The following is a 20,438-nucleotide window of genomic DNA, read 5'->3' on the forward strand; positions in this document are numbered from 1 at the left end:
CCCTCCCCCTGGCCCAGCCTTTAATCACTGGGGGGATGTTCTTGTTTTTGTTTTTTAAGGTGATTAAAACCCCTCTGATTTTTGTCGACCCTAATCGTAGTCCAGCTGGTCAGGCTGCTACCCCTGTGCCCACCCAGGCTGCAAGTGCCCCAAGGAAGGCCAGGAGCTCCTCGTCCGAGAGCGAGGATGAGGATGTGATCCCCGCTACGCAGTGCTTGACTCCCGGTGAGCATGGCCCGCCACCAAGGGCCGAATCCTGTGCTGCAACGGCCGGGCTGGGCTCAGCTGCCAGCGGCTGCCCGCATATGCCCAGAGGGGAGAGGATGCTGGCAGGGCCACAGAGCACGTTGTTGGTCAGGAGGGCCTCAGGGCAAGCAAGGTCTGTGAGCACTGCCTTGGCTCACCTCAATGAGGGACTGCTCAGGAGAAAGATTTGCCAGGGCTTCACTGTACCGGCTCCAAGGCTAGAACCCAGGCCAGAGGCTACGGGCAGCAGGGACCAGGTTTCTCCATAGTCTAAGGAAGTTTTGTCACAGCTGACTGCCTGAACATGAAAAGGACTACAAGAGGTAGTGAGCCTCCCGTTCCTGGTGGCATGTAAAGGGGGTTAGGTGATCCCTAAACAGACATTGCAGGGAAGATTCCATCTGTCAGTGGGAGACAGGACCACATCTGGGATTTCTTTGATGTTTGCAACCTGTGCTCTACCAGTGATAGCAGGAAAATGGTTAATAAATGTTTTTATGATGCTTTTTAATGAGGATATTAATGCCTAATTTTGGGAGGCTAATTAAGCAATGCAGACTAGCACCAAAGGAAAAACTTACCTATACATAATCCCACTGCCTGGAATAATTACTGTTAACATTTTACAGCTGTTAAATTGGCAAAAACCTAAGCTATACCTGTGTGTTTTAGTGAGACCATGCTGTACGTATGCTCAGTAATCTTTAATTGACAATATTGTGGCATTACACATTTACAGCGTGATTCCCTCTGGCTACAAAGCAGTCCTTTGGGTGGCATGCCATAGTTTATTTAGCCAGTGCCACGTTGGAGGAAGCCGGGGCTTTTGTTGGGGCCGTTGAGGCGTTTATATGTAGTGCTACAGCAAGCGTTGTGTACCGGAGCCTTTGCAGGTGACCAGCGTGGTTTTCCTGAGACTGTGTTAAATACACGGAGAGTCTCGTTTGGCAGCGGCCGGCTGGGAGGACATCACGAGAACTGGAGCGTGGGGAGGGGCTGGGGAGAGCCGGGGTCACTGTCCCAGCAGCCATGTGACCTCCAGAGCCTTGGAGCATGGACAACGTGACAGTTCCTGCCTAGAGGCCTTGGGGAAGGCATGGCACAGGCCCCTGCTGCATAAGCCCTGGGCACCACACCTGGTCCCCGGGAAGGGCTGATGAACTGGGTGTTGCCACAGCCACAGCTGGGGAGACCATGGGGCTTCTGTGACCTAATGTGCACTCCATTCCCCTCCATTCCAGCCATTAGAACCAACGCAGTGATCATGCCCACGGCCCACCCAAGGGCAGCCCTTGGGGCCAGCAGCAGTGAGGTGTCCAGTCGGGTGACAAAAGGCAAGAAGCAGGAGGCACCTGCCACTCAGGTATGTGGCAGACAAGGGAGGCCTTGCAGACCAGCAGGGTGGGGGGCTCCTTGCCCTCCCCCCATGTGCCCACACATGCTGCTAGCAGGGCTGCAGGTGCTCTCACCCACCCCCACCGCCAGGAGTAGCTGCTCCTCGCAGCCAGCGTGTTCCTGGCCTCTGGCTACACCCATCGGAGCCCCCGGGCCCCTGGGGGTGGTTAGGAGGAGTAACCTTGGAAAGTGGCACCGGCCAGAGCACTGCTGCCCCGAGAGGCCCTGTCAGCTCGTTCTGTTTTTTCCTCCCAGTTTTGAGATGCTGTGAACAAAGGCCGCCTCTCTCAGTGGGCGTACTGGTGACTTTAACTTCCCAGCCTCCACCGTTTCAGTGTGTTTTTGTTTGGTCCTTGCCTGGATCTAAGTGCTGGCAGGTGGAGCTCATGCTCACTGTTCTGGTGATGGGGCAGGGCCAGAGCCCAGGTCTCCTGGCTCCCAGGCATTGCTCTGTGGGCCATACCCGTTGGTTTTTCCGTTTCCTCACTCTTCCTTTCTGAGAGGACAGGAGAGAGGTGGGGGAGGCCGGAGCAGGAGTCGGGACGCCCAGTTCAGAGGGCTCATCACAGCTGGACGGGTGTCTGGGCTGTGGTCACTGCATCCATTTGGCCGTTTGACCAGCAGATGGTGCTGAGTATCTGTCTTCCAGGCAGGGGAGGGTGCAGCAGGAACAAGAGGTGCCTGCCCTGGGGAGTTCCCAAGTGAGTGGGGTGGCAGCCACTATAAATAGAGCACTCACGAACTGGTGGGTGCTTCGCAGGAAACAATAGTGACGAGAATAATGGGGTGAGCTGCTTTAGAAAGGATGGGCAGGGATGGCCTCCCTGAGGAGGTGATGTGGACGCAGGAGGAGCAGCCAGGCCAGCGAGCTGGGGTCCACTCCAGGCAGGGAAACCCAGCTGCAGGGACCCTCTGGGGAAGTGCACGGAGGTCAGAGCTGAGGAAGTCGTGTGAGGTGAGGGCTGCATGGCGCGGAGGAGTCACCCCCAGTTCTCTTAGTTCTCTCTCCCTATTGCTGGTGGGTGTGGAAAGCAGGAGTGGCCTGAGGGAGACTGTTGGGGAGGCAGTTCCAGCCACCAGACTAGAGACTTGTCCCAGTGGAGCTCAGATTGGCTGGTGGGGGCTGGGAGTGTTCTTGGACCCTCTGAGAATGATGTGATTGGCTCATAACCCAAAGCCTGGCACCATTTCCTGCCCAGGCAGTGGCATGGCCCCTTGGACCACCCCTCAGTCCCTACTCCAGTCCCATGGCTTCTTGCAGATACAGGTCTCCTCCCACCCTAGCAAGATGGGGTCTGCTCAGGGCGTGGCAGAGGTGACGCCTGAGAACCCAGGGGTCTCAGGGCTGCCTTTGGCTGTCCACAGGTGACAAAGAGGAACCTGGCTCACCTCCCGCTGACCCAGGCCGCCCTGAAGGTCCTTGCCCAGAAAGCCAGTGAGGCCCAGCCTCCTGCTGCCAGAACCCTGTCTTCAAGTGGGGTGAGCTGGGGAACCCCCAGGGGTCCAGGCCCTACCCTGGAGCAGACAGTAATCGAAGACCACAGAGGGTAGAAGGGAGGACCAGGCAGAGACTCAAGTCCCAGCATCATCACCCATTGGCCCTGTGACCTGAGCACATGCTCGCTTGCCTACCAGGCCAGGGCCGCCTGGCTGAGAGCTGTGGAAGGATGGAATGAGGCCTGTGCGAAACAACCAGCATGGTGCCTGGCTCTTAGCTGAGGTGCTCAGTAAGATCAGATCTCATTTCCCTTAACATTCCTCCCACTTTCTCCTTTCATCAAATTAGATTGACGGTGCCCTAGGCTCACTCCCTGTGGCGAGTCCCCAGAGCACCCCCGTGAAAGCAGGAGTGACCAACAAGCCCAGAAAGCCCAAGGTTCCTGCAGTCCGGCGGGCCACAGCCCCTCCCTTGGGACGCCCCAAAGCCAAGGCCTCTGGGACCTCAGGTGATAGCGACAGCAGCAGCAGCTCTTCAGGGAGCGAGGAGGATGCGAAGAGGCCCCAGGCGGCCCTGCTGGCCCACAAGCTGGGTGAGGATCGGGGAGGGAAAGGCTGGGTGGGCCTGGAGCAGGGGAGAGGTAGCTTGGTGGAGCCCGAGGCTCAGGCCGTGGCTCTGTATCTCCACTGGTTCTGCCACCTTGGCCTATCGTCCCAGGCTGGGCTGTTTCCCCTTCCCCAGCCCCTTGAGGAAGTTGGTCCAAACTCTGTCAAAGGCCCCTGATGCTACTGTTTGATCACTCCCGACTTTTTGGAATCAGGCTCCCATAACTGACCCCACCATAATCCCAAGGCCAGCTGAGCCGCAGAGCAGCGTGCCGGCGTCAGCGACTAGAATGGAAACGCTTAGCGTTCAGGTGTCTCGCCTGGAATGCCATGACCACAGATGGGAGGGTGAGGCGGGGACCCGGCCATCCCAGGCGCCTCCCTGAGAGGCTCTGCTCTGCCCAGCTGGCAGGGGGCGTACCTGAGGCTCCCAACAGGATACCTATACTTCTCCATAGGCCCAGTGCCCTCTGGGAATGAGACCTTGGTGGAGGAAACCCCAGCAGAGTCCAGCGAGGATGAGGTGGTAGAGCCTTCCCAGGTAACAGCAGGGGGGCTGGCAACATCGGGGTCGTAGGCCAGGAGCCCCAGGTCAGAGGGCTGGGCCCTCCTCTTCACAAGGACCCTGGGCAGGGCCCTGCTGTGGAGCCAGGATGTTTCCCCCAAAGCCCGTATCAGCATGAAGGCTGAGGAGCCGACTTGGAGTCTATAGAAAGGGCTCACCTTGATGTTAGGTGATTCCCAGATAAAAATGATCTTTAACAGATGGGATTGTTTTAAGGTTATCATCTGCACATGGCAGGCGCTAGTGATTTTCCATTTGCATTAGTAATAAGAATTTTCCTTTGTAAATGTGCCTGCTTAAGATATGTGCGAATTAAAATAGCACAGGAAGTACGCACAAGGGCTGACGTCCCACCACCAGCCCGGTATGGCTGACCCAATCTTGGGGGTCCCTGGGCTGGTTCCTTCCCAGCAGGCCCTGCTCCCCGGACTGAGATGGGGTCCCAGCCCCTTTCACACTGGGCTTCTTCAGTCTCTCCTCTCAGGTCATGTGCCCCTTGGGCTGACTCCAGCCAATTCCCAGGCTGCAAAGGCCACTCCCAAACCAGACCCCAACCCCTTGGTTTCCGCTGCTTCGGCCACCAAAGATGCCCTGGACGGCAAGCGGAAAGTGGAGCCCCAACAAGCACCAGGCACCACATCCCCTAAAACAGGTGAGTCCAGGGTAGCAGGAGGGACACGGGAGGACAGGGAGGGGCAGGCAGTGGCCTCCTTTCCCTCCCTCAGAAACAGTCTCACCAGTGTGGTCCTGTCTCTCCAGCCCTGGTGCTCATCGAAGTGTAGGGCCATGCCCAGGTGCCTGGCTCCTCTGGTCATCACCCCTGTGGCTGCTGGTGCACCTGGCAGGCCACCTGTCTTAGAGAAAGTGCACCTTGGCTGGTGGAGTATAGGACTGGGCTCTCTGTGGCCGACCCTGTTGACTTTTCTTCCTAACAAATGGCTCATGGTGTGGGGTCTAGGGAGTCTGGTAGCCCAAAGGAAAGGCAGAGCCGCACTTGGGAAATCTCTAGCATGTGGCGAAGACGCCGGGCAGCGGGCTTACTCTAAAGCCTCAGACGGGCCCCTGGCTCTGCTGGGCCTCTGTCCTAACCAACCACACGGGGCAGAGTCGCTGCATCCAGTCGGTGTCAAGGTGTGGCACACATAGAAAGTAGTCATGTGCTGCCCCCAACTCTGCCAGAGCCGAGGGACAGGGATCTCAGGTGGGCGCACCTGGGACAGCGCACAGGGTCCCCAGCCTCGATGTTCTGGGTGTTTGTAAACAGAGAGCCGGGAAGTAGGCTGTGGGGGAGGAGGTCGCCACGGCCCACTGAGCCCTCCTCAGTTTCCCCTCTATCCGACTCGTGCCCTTGCTAAGCACCAGAGGACGGAACTGGGCCTCTGTCTGTCCTGGGACGCTTGGCTGGTGCAATGCTCTGGACCAAGAGCTGCTTCAGGCCCCACTGCACGCCACAGGGAGCAGCCCAGCCACTGAACACCTCTGAGGCCCGGAACCGGAACCGAGTCCAGACCTGCCAGTCACCTGGGAAGTAGTGGGGAGGGGTAGTGCGGGGGCAGTGCTGGTGTCCCACAGACTGGTGCCGGGGAGCAGAGCAGCGTTGCTCACTTTCTTCCTCGGCGATCTCTCTGGGGACGGCCGGCATTTTCGAGGGGCTGTGGAGGTGTCCATTTTCACACGTCAGCAGTTATCAAAGGAGAGCAGAGGCGTGGGAAATTCTAAACAAAGGCTGCTCCAGAAGTCACTGGCAGCCGGTCAACCTGCTGATCAACACCACGTGTGCACACCACGGGTCCTGGGCAGGCAAGGGGTGGGCCGAACGGGTGCACAGCCGTCGAATTTATGTGGATCTACAGTTCAGAATACGGGGACCTCGCTGTTCACCCAACCCCTCATTTTACAAACACGGAAACAGACTGGGAGGAGCAGGGCCACACAGCCAGTCAGTGGGAGGCAGACCCAGAGCCCAGTCTCCTGCCTCCGGGCTCTGGACTCCTGTCTGACCTTCATTGTGTTGATAGATTCCAGGCCTTTCACTAACACTCTGGATTCCTGGTCAATTCCCAGCCTGAACTTGAGATTTCAGTGTGAGGAGACAGAAAAGAGCTCTAAGGTGGAAGGTGGGAGGAAGATGTGGCCAGAATGACCTCGGACCCCCCTGGCTCTTGTACTGTGAGAGGACTGTTTCCCGGTCCCGCAGGTCCATGTCACACGTCCTCTCCCCACAGGCAGAAGAGAGGCCAGCACCACACCTCAGAAGCCTGGGAAGGGGGCCGGGAGCCCCGAAGCCTCGACGCTGGCCCTGCACAGCGACATCGCCCGGCGGCTCCTGAGTGAGCCCTGGCCCCTGAGCGAGGCCCAGGTCCAGGCCTCGGTGGTGAAGGTCCTGGCGGAGCTGCTGGAGCAGGAGAGGAAGAAGGCCGCGGGCGCCGCCAAGGAGGGCAGCAAGAAGAGCCACAAGCGGAAGCTGTCGGGAGAGCAGGCAGCAGCCAGGGCCCCCAAGAGCAAGAAGAAGAAGAAGCTGGCGGCCGGGGGAGGCGGGGAGGGTGCTGCTTCCTCCGAAAAGGCCCCCAGTACTACCCAAGGGAAATCTAAGAGAGACACAGCAAGTGGTGGCAGCAAGAAGGACAAGCCAGAAGGGGAGCCAGCGATGGTGATGGTTGAGGGTGGAGGCCAAGCCAACCCGAAGAACAAGGAGAAAAAAAAATCTGACAAGAGTAAGTGTCTGTCCTGTGCTGAGGGCTGTCGGTCACCACACGGGCGGGACGGGCGCTCAGCCAGCACAGAAGGGGGAGGATGAAGATTGTCCAGGGTCATGGGGGGCAGCTATTGACAAAGCCAGAGTGACCCCGGAGCGCCTGGGCCCACTGGCAGGGAGACCCAGCGCTCCAGGGCGGGGCCTGCTCCCCACAGTGCTCAGTGCACCTTCAGCTTCAGGCTTCTCAGGTCTGCGCTCCTGGACCACAGCTCCCTGTGAGCTCTGTGCCAGACTGCATGTGGCGGGACCTCATTTAACCCTGTGTAATAGGTGATACTGCATTCCCATTTTCCATAGAGAGTATCTATGCTAATAAAAGGGTAATATGCTAATTAGACCAGATAGACCGGACGTCCTTCTGGACACAGCCATGGTGGCGGGGGCCGAGGCAAAGGCATTTAGGGGAGATCAGGCCAGCAGGGGAGCACAGTTAGGGGCAATTAGGCAGGCAGGTGAGCAGTTAGGAGCCAGCAATCCTGGATTGCAAGGGGGATGTCCCAGATTGGAGAGGGTACAGGCTGGGCTGAGAGACACCCCCCGCCCTGCACGAATTTCGTGCACTGGGCCTCTAGTCTATAATAATAAAAGTGCACTATGCTAATTAGACCAGATGTCCTTCCAGACGAGGGAGGCTGGTCCCGGCAGTCGGGGGGGGGGGGGGGGGCGGGCAGGGGAGGCCTACTCTTGCACGAATTTCATGCATCAAACCTTTAGTCTTAAATAAATGTGTAAAGTGAGTTAAAAAGTAGTAATACTCCAGGTGTTCCATAGATAGGGCAGAAATTATGAGGCCAGGGCAGGTGGTCATAGGCCTGAGGGCCTGTTTTCATGGTTCCCCAGGGTGTGGGGAGAGCTGGAGACCCAACTGCGGGAGGAGGGGCTCCTAGGATCCCTGGAGACCTGCCCTGCGTGTCTCCCGACATTGGTCCCGACACTTAAATTTAACATCTGTTATTTAGGAAGTTTACTTTCTTCCCTTAGAAAAAAAAGACAAGGAAAAAAAGGAAAAGAAGAAGAAAGCCAAAAAGGCCTCAACCAAAGACCCTGACTCACAAATACAGAAGAAAAAGAAGAAAAAGGTAGAGTGAGTTCCTGGGGGTTTCAGGCCAGAAAAGGGACCTAACCTCGTCCCCAGGGGCAATGTGATGAGCCCCATCCTGTGCATGGCAGGTGACAGGGTGGGAGCTAGACCAGGGTCCTGCCCATCTCCATGGGCGGGGAGTGTGCAGGGGTGAGTTGTGACTCTAGAGGAGAGCCCCCCAAGGAGGGACAGGTCTGTGTGGAAGTCCTGGAAGTGACCCTCTGCCCTGTCTGAGGTAGAAGGATGTCCTGTGGCTGGTGAAGGGAGGAAGCCCCAGGGCACAGGGAGGCTGTCACAGGTCCCAGGTAGGAGAGGAAGTGTGCCCCAGCTGGCAGGGACCCCTCCACAGAAACATGCACACGTCTGCTTCATGGGTGATCAAGGCTGCTCACCTGAAGGCTGGGGGTGTGGGGACTCAGCACCTGTACAGATGCTCTCACTGGCCCTCAGGCCTTGGCTGTGTTCAGGGAAGCTGAACATCTGTGCCACAGTTCTGGGCTCCTTCCTTGAGAGTGTGTGGGGCACTGTCCCTGTTCTCAGGAATCCCTGTGCACCTGGCAGCAGTTCTGGGGGGTAGGGGGGGAGGCCTCAGATCCTCAGGAGGCAGCCCTCATGCCCTCCTGGTGGGGGCAGCATGGGTGAGGAGGCCGTCAGGTACAGGAGTCTCTCACCTTCTCTTCTCACAGAAGAAGACAGAGCAGCAGCCTGTCTGAGGAGCACAAGACAGCAGGTACACTTCCTGGCCCAGGGACCCTTGCTGAGCATCTGACCCCTGGAGAGGGCGGGGGGGTGGGGGCTGGAGTGAGGGGAGCTCCAGCATGGCCGTGGTCCCCAGGAGCCAGGCAGGACCTGGGAGGTGGGCCCCACAGGAAAGGGTGGAGAAAGAGATTCTGTCACTCACGGTCAGTGGCCGGCACCTGGTGCTCCCTGGGTGCAGACACTGCACATGCCCTAGGAGATGGGCACTGGGATGGCGCCTCTTTGTGGATGAGGGTAAGGCTTGAGCTCCTCTCTCCCTCCCTGCAGTCCACTTCCTTTTCCTTGTAATCATTAATTTGAGGGCATTTGCTCATGGGAAAGAAGGTGGTTTCCCCGAGAGGAGCCATTCGATGGGCCTGTGCTTCCGGGTGGTGGGGAAGGGATGACGTGCTCTGTGCTGAGCAGGCCCAGCAGCCCCACACCTGCTGTCAGTGCCTGCCTGGGCTGATGGCAGGCGTAAGGGAAGTTAGGCACTCAAGCACTCAGCCCACTTCCCAGGGCGTGACCAGTGCTAGTGTCCTCTGTAGTTAGTTAATGCCTGTCCCCTGCATCTGGATGCCAGGTTTTGAATTGATTTGATTCTCCTTGCTGCAGAAAAAGTCAGGAAATCTTCCATCTAGATGTGTTTCTTTCCGCATGGGTTGGAACGAATGTTTAATTTCCCCTTCCTCCCCAGAAGATGGCCAGCCACAGAGTCGGTGCTGGCCCAGCCCACAAGCCCTGCAGAGGTTGGTCCGAGGAGGAGGAGGGAGTGCGCCCAGTTCCGAGACCTCCACTCGCTGACCCCGCACCTGACTTCCATCCTGACACAGGGCGCTTCGTACAGATGTGTACAGTGTATACATACATATATCTATATTTTTAAGTGACATGCCCCTCCCTCCTGACCCAGCATGCCCAGCGGCCTCAGGACCTCCCACCCCTTTACCCTGCAGACCCGGTGAGGCCCAGCCTCCCGCCCCTCCCACGGCCCTGGTCCCTGGCTACTGAGGGTTTGTCCTCCTTTTGTCAGGTTTTTCCTGTTTCGTGTTTTTGTAAGAACTCAGAAAATAAAAGACTTAAGGAAAGGTGCAAGTGCAGTGCACCTGGGGCAAACATTTTGCAATTGACTTACTCTTGGGAGTCTGGCTGACACTTGGAGGTGAACAAACCATTGCTCAGGATTTGTTCTTGACTACATGTCGAGGTTCTGGGATGCTATGCTGAGTGGGACAGTTTGCCTCAGTTAAGTACCTGGTACTAAACTGGTGGGGGGGCTTCCTGGAGGAGGTGGCATAGCTAAGAGGGAGCGCAAGCATGGCCATGGTTGGTTGCCAGGTGCTGGGGTAGGCCAGACAAATACCCAGAAGGCAAGAAATGGAAGGGGGGCTTTCTAAGCCACCTTTTGAAGTTCAGTTAGGACTGGAGTTGTGGGCAGGCCCTTTTTGAGGTACCTGGTGGAGAATGGCTGTGACGGGCACAGTAGGAACAGAAAACCAGTTAGGAATGAGTTGCCCTTGTATCCAGGTAACAAAGCTTCTGAAATAAGGCAAGGAGTAGATAAACTCAAAAGACAGGTCAGGGTCTCCAGGACTTGATGGCCAGCAGTGCAAAGGCCCACTTCCCAGGGCCCAGGGCAGTGAACATGTCGGGTTGGGAGATTTTCCTTCAATGGTTTTAGCCACCTGCTAAAGACAGCAAGGGGCTGGGCAGAAATAGTCAGCACGGAGCTGGGGAGGTCTTGGAGACTGAGGTTAGCATCCATCTATACCAGTGATGGCGAACCTATGACACGTGTGTAGAGGTGACACGCGAACTCATTTTTTTGGTTGATTTTTCTTTGTTAAGTGGCATTTAAATGTATAAAATAAATATCAAAAATATTTAAAATATCAAAATATATATATATATAAATCTTTGTTTTACTATGATTGCAAATATCAACAAATTTCTATATGTGACACGGCACCAGAGTTAAGTTAGGGTTTTTCAAAATGCTGTCACGCCGAGCTCAAAAGGTTCGCCATCACTGATCTATACCCTTACCTGGGGGCCCTTAGCCCTCAAAGCTTCTCACTCCCCATAAGTGTGTTGGTCTAGAAGTCCTGGTGGGCTTCACTGAAATGGAGACTTTACCCAGAACATTTTGGTTTTGGCCTCCTCTTGAAAGTCAAGAAATTTGGCAACAGGGGCTTCTGCTCCCTTCTGGCAACGACCAGCTGCTGGGTCCTTGTGTTGTTGCCATTTGACTTCTTAGTATAGCAGTGACAAGGGTGTGAGGAGGAGGAAGCGGGGCCAAGAGGAGCTGTGCTTAAAGAACTTTGGGCAAGAGCCTACTTCCTTTTGAAGCAGAGTATTCCTCTGGTTAAACATGGAAACCAAGCCCTAACCAGTTTGGCTCAGTGGATAGAGCATCAGCCTGCGGACTCAAGGGTCACAGGTTCGGTTCCGGTCAAAGGCATGTACTTTGGTTGTGGGCACATCCCCAATAGGGGGTGTGCAGGAGGCAGCTGATCGATGTTTCTCTCTCATCGATGATTCTAACTCTCTGTCCCTCTCCCTTCCTCTCTGTAAAAAATCAGTAAAATATATTTTTAAACACGGAAACCAAGTGTGTCTGTGTCCTCCTGGCCCCACAGGCCTCTGTGTTTGGGCTCCCCCAGTTGCTTCCTCCCACCCAGACCATTGGATTCAAGATCTTCAGCCAGTGAACCAGATCCCAACAGAACAGCCAGGAACCGAAAGTGTTCTACTTACTACCTTTTATTAGAAGCCATGTTGCTAAGGGCTGATGGCAAACTTGCTGCGCCGAGGGAACTGGGCTTTGGCAGGGTGAGGGGGGGCTGTGGTGGAGAGGCGGGTTCTGGGGAGAGGGAAAGGGTGGTTTATGCCCCAATTACATAGGCTGGAAAGCCAGAGGGGAGAAGTGTCGTCCCCTCTCCTGCACCTTCTCTCCTTGTCCATGGGTCTAGGTCTTGGGGCTCCATGTTGGAAGCTGCTGTGGTGTCAGAAATGGGGGTCAGCCTAGCTCATGGTCCAGCTCCTTGGGCCTTGTGTGTCTGCTGATGGATGGGGGCTTGGGCAGCAGGGCCCTCCTGGATTGTTAATCTGCTGTTCTGATGTGATTTCTGTCCAAGGATGATGGAGAACCAGGTGCCAGAGTCTCACGAAATGAGGTGCAGGGTGGGAGACGGCGGGAGCAGGGCATGTAAGGGGGAGGAGTATGTGGCTAGGTTTGGGGGACGGAAGAGAGCAAGGAAGCTGTGGCCATGCAGGGCTGACTGGGTGCTGGTGTCTTCAATTGCTGTTCTCACATGATGGCTAGAGAGATAAGCAGCAGGTTAGGCTTGGAGTCACCATTGTTCCTGCCCCTTCCCAGCGTCCAGGGGCCTCAGAGCAATTGAGGACTCTCCAGTGCCCCCTGCTCAGGTACAAGTACTGACTATGATATAGACACCCACAGCACTGTTCCTCATCTCTGAAGTAGACATCTCAGGGAGGGTCCTGGAGAATGGACCAGGATCATGCTGTGCTGGGCATCCACCCATGAGGGAGTTGGCCCATGGGGACTGGGTCCCCTCTGGAGGGGCCCTTACCTTGGACCAGATCCTGCTTGGTCACACCCAGCCCAGATGACAGATCCTCCATGTCCAGTGGTTCTGCAAAGGAGCAGCAAGGCCATTTGTTATGTGAAGTCCAGCTACTGTACCCACTGGTGAGGGGCCTGGGATTATTTCTTCCCAACCTGGGCACAGGCCGATCCTGGGAGAGCAGGTGCTGCCTGGAAGGATGCGTGCTGGATGGCGGCAGTGAAGTGTAATTGGGGAATTAAGGGAAAGGCCAGGAAAGGGGTGGATGAGATGAAATGGGTGGGTCTGTAGGACTTCTGGATGCACAGTGGATAGTGCACGGGTGGGTGAGAGTCAATGAAAGGGTCAGATGAATGAGTAAGTAGGTGAGTGTGTAAGTAAGGAGAGAAATGATAGGTGGACGAACAGATGAGGAATGCACAGGGATGGAGATGGACAAAGCGGTGGATGCATGGTTAAGTGGCTGCCCCCCGGGAGCTTACACCTCAAGTGTCCTGGCCACATGTGTGCCAGGAGGAGCCTTTGGCCCTCAGCCTTCCTGGTCCTTCCTGCTCCTTTGACACTCCTTGGCACAGTGGCCACTGCTTACCACTGCAGTTATGGCGCCCACGGCTTCTGGTGTGGGGGACCTCGGTGCCGTTGGGGAAGACGCACCAGCAGTAGCCGATGCTCCCAAAGCACTGGAGCGGCATATAGTTGCCGTTCTCGTCGCACTGGGGCTTGAACCTGCCCGGGTGGATGGCGGGGATGCGGCTGGCCTCTTCCAGGCATTTGGTCAGTACTGAAGCGACAGGCATGGTGAAGACAGTGAGTGAGCAGACTCTGAGCCCAGGTCTCAGCAGAACAGAGATCCACATACCACTCCTGTGGGCCTAATGCCTTCTGCCCAAGTGGCTGTACTTGCTCTACCCATTGCACAGATGGGAAAACTGAGGACTGGACCAATAAAGTCCAAAATCAAAGAGGGAGTGAATTGCTGTGTGGCTAATTCATTTTAAAATTTGATGATTTCTTCCAACACTCCATGCCTATTAAAGCTTGGAATTTCACCCATGATTCTGATTTCTAAGGAAAAGCAATGGACACCTTGGTAAGTCTGAGCTTCTGTTACTGGGGGTATCCAAGTAGAGATGGGGGTTTGTTTGTGGAATTTGTAGAAGGGATTCAAACATAAGCTGGGAGTTGGTCGAGATAGCATCCAGTGCCTTCTATGAGTGTCATGAAAAAATCTGAGGCCCACACGGTGGACCCCTGATTTTCTACTTCCTAAACTGAAGCCCAGAGGGAAGAAATGCCCAACGCTGCATGACAGATTATGACCAGGATTAAACATGACATTCTTCAAGGCTTTAGAGCTGAAAATCCTGGTGTGCATTGTCCATAGGTGGGAAAAAAGGTTCTCTTGTCTGGCATCCGCGGTCTGTGTGACCTCGGGGAGGTCCCTCTGAGGGGTGGGAAGGTCATTGAAATGACTCCTGGGATGTTTCAGGTGGTTTCTGCTCCAGGCCCACTTGCCCAGTGCCATCCTCCACAAGCAAGATGTACTCTGTGGGCCCTCAGATCAGGATGTGGGCCAGGGGGGCAGCCAAGCCCAGAGGAACAGGCAGGAGAGACAGGAGTGACAGTTGAGAGGCTGGGAGATCCAGTCGCATCAGGGAGCGCTCTAGGCTCTAACTTCTGTGGCTCTGGGAGAGCCCTGAGAGGGGTCTCAGGAACCGAACACCCCAAGGCTCCCAACTCCCTGTACCTTTTGGTGAACCTTCAGTGAGCTTCTCCCCCAGCGAATTCTTGCTCATTTCAAACAAGAGCCACTGATGCATCCAGCTCTCAAAGATCTAAAGGGGACAGAGGCAGAGGGTCAGGCTCAGTAGCCCTCCAACCCTGCCTGGCTTTGCCCCTAAGGGCAGAGACATGGAGGGCCAGGCAGGGCCCCTGCACCCCATGGTCCAGCTGCATCCTGGTTCCCCCTGAGAGAGCCAGAGGGCTTGGTCAAGTTCGTTACTCAACTCCAAGTGCTTTCCCGTGTTGGTGGCTTTCTAAGTTCTGATAAGCCGGCTCCAGTTTCCTGAGAATGGCCTCCCCAGCCCCGCCTTAGGAGAGAGGGCGCCAGTGCAGGGAAGCCTGCTGACCTTCCAGTCCAGGCCCTCCATGGTCTTCTTAAGGTGTTTCAGGTTCTCTGGGAAACTCCCTTTCATCTGTGGGTACACCTTCAGGGGGTCAGCCTTCTGCAAGATAGCAGGCAGGAAGGAAGGTTAAAAACTCCCTGGCCGGTAAGGTGAAATGTGCAACCCATGTTCCCCTCATCTTCCATTCCGAGGGGTGGACCCAAGCTGCAGCCAGCTTGGACTCTGGACTGCAGCCACAATGGAGCTGGGGGGAGGGGAAACAGTAAAGGCAGTCTAGCTGCACAGGTACAAGACCCCAAGGCTGGAAGGTGGGAGACCCAGGTTCCAGGACCAGTTACACCAGTAACCCTTCTACTCCTACAGATGCCTACTCACCTTTCATTCAGGTGTACCTCCTCCAGGAAGACTTTGTGGACCCCACCCTCGGCTAGGTTGGGTCCTCTGTACCGTTCCTCACAAACCCCCCTGCATGTCCCTCATCACCTGGTCACTTGCCTATTTCCCATGCTAACCTGGGATCCCCATGGGATTGGGACCTGGGTCTGATTGCTCCCCCTTGTGGGCCCAGAGCCTTGCACAGTGCTTGGCACAGAGTAGACATGCAGTAAAAACTTGAGAAGGAAAAAGTGGGTACCTCGGTTTCTCAATCTCAAACACTCAAAAAAGGCGGGGTAGTGGCGGGACTGGAATACATACAAAGTTTAAGGGCCACTCTTGCATTCCTTCACTAACTTGGTGAGCCCATATTGAATGTCTACTATGAGCCAAGGTGTGGGTCTTGGAGTGAGGCCTTGCCAGGGGCTTGTGTGTGCAGGCAGGGCTCCCCAACCGGGTCCCACTCACCAGGAGCAGGTGCATCACATGGTCCATTGTGGTGTTGCCGTACTTGGTGGCGTTCTGCATGGGCTGTGGGAGGAGGAGTGGGGGTATCAGCACTGGCCCCCAGAGGAAGACCCTGGCATGGAGGCAGTAGCTGGGGCCTGGGTAAGAGTCTAGAGTCCCAGATGCTCCACAGGCCATCTCTACCACCTCCAGATGCGAGAGCTTGTGCAGGTCACTTTACCGTTCTGCCTCCATGTCCCTGTTGGTCAGATCTGCATACGCTTTCCCACCCAGGGCTTTGTGGATAGCAACATTACCCGTACATAAGGGCTTTGAGAATAGGAGGGACCGTGAGATGCAATGGAGCATGAGCAGCACCTTGTAAACTGTAGAGGGCAGGCCCTCATGTCAGGAATGGCCCCCAGCCCTGGGATTCTTCCTCTTCCTGAGGTGGCCCTGTCCTCCCTCAGCTGGACTTTTCCTGGGCCAGCTGTTCTGCCATCCTTGGTCCCTGCCCTCCATCCAGGCTAGATAACATTGTCTCCTTGCACCGCACCGCAGTTGTCCTTACCCCCTGGAGCAGGCCTTCCATGGGCAGCGCCTGCATCAGCATGGGGGTGGCCACCCGCATCTTGCCCACAGGCTTGGCAGCTGTAGAGTCAGAAGGTACAGCATGAGTGTGGCCCCAGTGCCCAGGGAAGAGGGTACTCAGATCCAGGGCCCAAGATTTCAGACCCAGATGAGGAGGGGCTCGACTTCAGAGAGGACAGTGGGCCCAGCCACGTGCAAGAATGGGGACTCGGAGGTGAGGAATGGTGGTGGTGGGGTGTCAGGATGGAGGTGGGGCACGCACACTTGGGAAGCTTCATGCGCAGGTTCTCCAGCTGCAGGTTCTGCGAGGTGACAGTCAGCTTGTCCAGCCGGCCCTGCTGCTGGTACAGGAAGTAGGCAGTGGTGGCCTGACCAGCCAGGAGCAGAGCCACCAGGACAGAAAAGCCTGTGTACAGGGCTCCGCGGCTGCACTTGCTGTTGGAGGGAGGGAGGATACGTCACAGGAGAGTCCATGGAGGTGGCTGCCCTGAGGACTGGCTGGGAATGGGGGAATGTGTCCCCCCATTTCCATCAGCCCACCCACCTCCAGCTACCCCAACACACACACACACACACACACACACACACACACACACACACACACACACACACACGAACAAGCGCCTATGGACATACAGCTTAAAGACATTCCCCAGCCCCTGCTTCCAACCACTGCTGGCCCTCCAGCCCTTCAAGTTGAAATCCTGGAGCTGCCCCTGGGTCTAGGCTGAGTGGAGAAGAGCCAAGGACAAGTGCCTTGTCCTCTCTCGGCCTCAGTCCCCTAGGTTCCCCCTGCCAGGGGGTCTCCTGAGAATCAGGCCTGCCCTCAAGGAGGGGGGCGGGGAGTTACCATCCTATCCGCCCAGCCCCCGCATTAAAATCAGAAAAGGGAAGGAAGTGGGACGTGGAGAGCAGAGCTTGCAGGCCCACCTGAAAAAGAGAAGTGAGGCCTTGCCATTTTAAGAGTAGGTTGGGGCATCAGACTGTGTCGGGCTGGAGCTGGGCCAGGCACCACCCCCACTGGTCCAGACTCTGTGTCTTTGAGCAAGTCTCTGCCATTCTCTGGGCCTGTCACATGGGTACCTCTCACTTCAACACTTCTAGGCTTTGGTAATTTTTGGAGAGCTGAGTGAGGGCATAGAAGTATTTCAAATGGTAATGTCCACTCAGAAGGGATTTCTGCAGGAGAATGGTGCCTAAGCTGGGTGACCTGGGGGAATTTCTCATGTTCTCTGGACTGGCTAGCCGCATGGGGAGGTGGCCAGACCTCAGACCTCAGGGAGCCCTAGCAGCTATTGCCTTGGGTGCAGTTTGGGGCACATGCGTAAGTTACATTATGGGCGTTGGGGGGTGTAAGGATCCTGCCCCAGGACCATGAGAGCTCCTGGCCTGTTTCTCTGACCTCACCCCAGCAGTGGCACTGCTAGGACACCATTGGACTCTGTCAGGATGAGACTACCCTATTTACTCCAGCAACCAGCAAGGAGGTTTAGGAGACTCCAGGACAGCCTTCTGCCTAGTAACTCATGACATCACAGACACAGCTCATTCTCACTGGCTTCCTGCTTGTCAGCCCTCTGCACTTTCTGGGGCAAGGCCAAGCCCAAGGCATTGTTATTTTAGAAGGAGAAAGTAAAAACTCTGTGTGGGGAAAGGAGGAGACCAGACAGGAGGGAAACAAATCCCATTCTTGGCCTTTCCGAGCCTCTAAGGATGGTGGAAAGCCCACCCAAGTCTGAGGCTTGCCTGGAATCACGGTCTCCAGCTTATTATCTACATGCCCACTCCCACAACCCCACACCCAGGCCAGTCCCAGCTCTGCCTCTGACCATGTGAACTCGGGAAAAGCCCCTTCCCTTCTCTGAACCTCAGTTTCCTATAAGGCAGGGGTCCTCAAACTTTTTAAACAGGGGCCAGTTCACTGTCCCTCGGACCATTGGAGGGCCGGACTATAGTTTAAAAAAAAACTATGAACAAATTCCTATGCACATTGCACATATCTTATTTTGAAGTAAAGAAACAAAACGGGAACAAATACAATATTTGTATTTGCATGTGGCCCGCGGGCCGTAGTTTGAGGACACCTGCTATAAGGCCTAAGAATCTAGAGCAGTGGTTCTCAACCTTGGCTGCACATTAGTATCACCTGGGAATCTTTTTAAAATCCTCATTTCTGGGCCTCATCCTCCGGAAATTCTGTTTCCTTGTTACTAATGTTGTGTCCCCACCCCATAACAAAGAAACAGAATTTCCGGAGGATGAGGCCCAGAAATCAGGATTTTGAAAAGATTCCCAGGTGATTCTAATGTGCAGCCAAGGTTGAGAACCACTGGTCTAGAGTTATATATATTGAGGATGAGACCACATAATCTAAGTTGAGGTACGAACATCTACTCAAGAAGTGGTATATTAAATAAGATCCTGAGGATAAAGCTCTCAGCTCCATTGCTAGCACACAGCACTCCACTGGTAACACTGCTATTCTCAAGGGAGTTAATAGTTAACTTTAACATCTAGCTTCCTTCCTCTTTATACATCTTGAATGCCTGTCCCCTGGGTTCTGGACCAGGGCCAACTCATCACCCTTCTGCATTTCCTCCTTTCCACTGCCTCCTTCAATAATAATAAAGTAATTGGTCAAAGTCGGGAGCCAACCAGAACTAGCAGGAATGATGATTCAGATGTTGCCAGGCAGAAGTCTTCACAAAAGGGTCTGAAACTGGCTCAAGTCTGGACCTGAGCCAGTTTTAGAAGCAGTAACTGAACTAAAAGGAAAAACAAGGATTTGAGAAGTGGGGAGGAGTGGCACCCTCTTGAGCCCACACTAGGTCTGCAACTCACTGGGTGGCCTGAGCAGGACAGGTCCCACATCCCTTCTCTGCAAATTGTACTTCTAGAAGAGGGGCATTTGGTAGTTAGCTCAAACTTTGAAACCAGACTAGTCCTGGGTTCAAATTCTGACTCCAATATTCACTAGCTAAGATAACTTAGGTAAGTCACTTACCAAAATGAGCTTTAATTTTCTCATGTAAAAATGGGAATAAAAGTACCTGACTCAGGGTTACTGTGAGAAGTAGGGTTAAGTTTAGCATGTAGTTATGTGTCCATAATTATTAGCAGTGGCTGAGAACTAGCAACAAGTACACAGTGAACGGGAACTATTATCATGACTATTGTCATTATTACTGAGACCCAGAAAGATGCAGTGATTTATCCAAGTCACATGTGACAGTACAGACCCTGGACCAGAATCCAGCCATCAGGGGAGAGCTGGCTGGCCCTCCTAGCCATAGGATCCCCAGGATTTTTCACAGACCACTGCTCTAATGGTCTGTATCTGGTTACCTGTGTCCCAGAACACAGATCCTCATGACTTCTCTGAGTGTCTCTCTCAAAACCCCTTTCTGCCTGGCAACAGCTGACATCAGATCTAGCTGTAAGTCCCAATAACTCACAAATTAATTTTTGGAGATTGGGGAGAGCAGGGGACATTTGGTAATTGTACTCTAGCCACCACCCTTTGTTCAGAGAAACACATGGGTGAGACCATCTTGAGGCTGGGAGAGTGGCGTGGGGGTACCGTTGATGCAAGGGAGGGGGGCACAGGCACAACACAATCCACATCAACCCTCAGCACCTTCTAGAAATTTAGCCAGAGCTCCCCTTGCCCTTTTTTTTTTTACCTCCTTCTAACATCTCTCAATCCCCCCTGTGATGGCCGATGTCTCCGTCTACTCTTAATACAAACATGTATGCCCATCCACGGTTAGTAGGAGGGAACTCCTCTATGATGAGCGGCTCTACCAATCTTTTAGAAACTTTGTCCCTCCATCTAGGATCTATAACACTTTTAAAATCTGGTCCAAGATTTCTAACCTAGGGTTCATGGCCCAGCTTCCGGGGTTCCGTCAAGCCCCTGATATTGTGTGAAACTCTAGGGAGAAAGTCTGAGCTCTTTTCTGATTTTCAGAAGAGACATACATAACGTAAAGCTAAAAGCTCTGCCCCTCAGGAGCTCCCTCGTTTTACCGGAGGGAGAACCGAAGCCCAGGCCCGGCCAGAGACTTGCTCAAAACCACCCCTACATTGCTCAAGTTAGAGCCTAACTCTATGCCTCCCGGGACTCCGGTCTGGTGCCCCTTCCCAGTGCAGCCCAGGATTTGTGTGCTCTCTCCTACTACTCACACATACCTCTCCTGGGCTCCAGGACGCTGGCCCAGCATGGGCAGCTGCTCATGGTTGGAGATGAGGTCACGCTGGTCTTCCATGGTTGTGCCTCTGGTCTAACCCAAGCCTCTTGTTGCCTCTGCTGCTGCTGCTGCCGCTGCCGCTGCCGCTGCTGCCTGCGTGTCTGAGACCCTGAACCCCTGGCTCACCTCTTGAAGTTGGGGCTGAGGAGAAATCTGATTTGTCCACAGGAGGCCACCTGGTAGAAGTGGAAGTGAAAGCCACAAAGCTGGAAATACCCTGACTTGGGCAAAGCTGC

The 20,438-nt window shown here is 55.0% G+C and overlaps 2 protein-coding genes across 9 annotated transcripts in view; one reads left to right on the forward strand and one right to left on the reverse strand.

Moving 5' to 3' along the window:
- TCOF1 (treacle ribosome biogenesis factor 1) overlaps positions 1 to 8,809 on the forward strand; it is a 29,608-nt gene extending 20,799 nt beyond the window's left edge. For 3 of the 8 annotated variants that reach the window (XM_059698911.1, XM_059698904.1, XM_059698910.1), the window contains 9 exons: positions 60 to 225; positions 1,488 to 1,609; positions 3,007 to 3,120; positions 3,428 to 3,671; positions 4,143 to 4,225; positions 4,721 to 4,901; positions 6,475 to 6,963; positions 7,986 to 8,083; positions 8,772 to 8,809. In XM_059698911.1, the coding sequence (XP_059554894.1) occupies positions 60 to 225; positions 1,488 to 1,609; positions 3,007 to 3,120; positions 3,428 to 3,671; positions 4,143 to 4,225; positions 4,721 to 4,901; positions 6,475 to 6,963; positions 7,986 to 8,083; positions 8,772 to 8,798 (1,524 nt within the window). In that variant the 3' untranslated portion in view covers positions 8,799 to 8,809. Of the gene's footprint in view, positions 1 to 59; positions 226 to 1,487; positions 1,610 to 3,006; positions 3,121 to 3,427; positions 3,672 to 4,142; positions 4,226 to 4,720; positions 4,902 to 6,474; positions 6,974 to 7,985; positions 8,084 to 8,771 lie in introns of all 8 variants that reach the window. The other 5 variants (XM_059698907.1, XM_059698906.1, XM_059698905.1 and 2 more) reach the window with 5 other exon arrangements.
- Positions 8,810 to 11,570: 2,761 nt separating this feature from the next.
- Positions 11,571 to 20,438, reverse strand: CD74 (CD74 molecule). The gene is made up of 9 exons (XM_059698912.1): positions 20,144 to 20,438; positions 16,215 to 16,387; positions 15,933 to 16,012; positions 15,383 to 15,445; positions 14,543 to 14,638; positions 14,161 to 14,248; positions 13,003 to 13,194; positions 12,420 to 12,482; positions 11,571 to 12,144 (listed from the first exon to the last, which is right to left on the reverse strand). Exons 1-9 carry the CDS (start codon positions 20,218 to 20,220, stop codon positions 12,134 to 12,136), a joined length of 843 nt encoding a protein of 280 aa, XP_059554895.1. The 5' UTR covers positions 20,221 to 20,438; the 3' UTR covers positions 11,571 to 12,133.

Source organism: Myotis daubentonii, chromosome 5, assembly GCF_963259705.1.
Source record: "Myotis daubentonii chromosome 5, mMyoDau2.1, whole genome shotgun sequence".
Lineage (NCBI taxonomy): Eukaryota > Metazoa > Chordata > Mammalia > Chiroptera > Vespertilionidae > Myotis > Myotis daubentonii.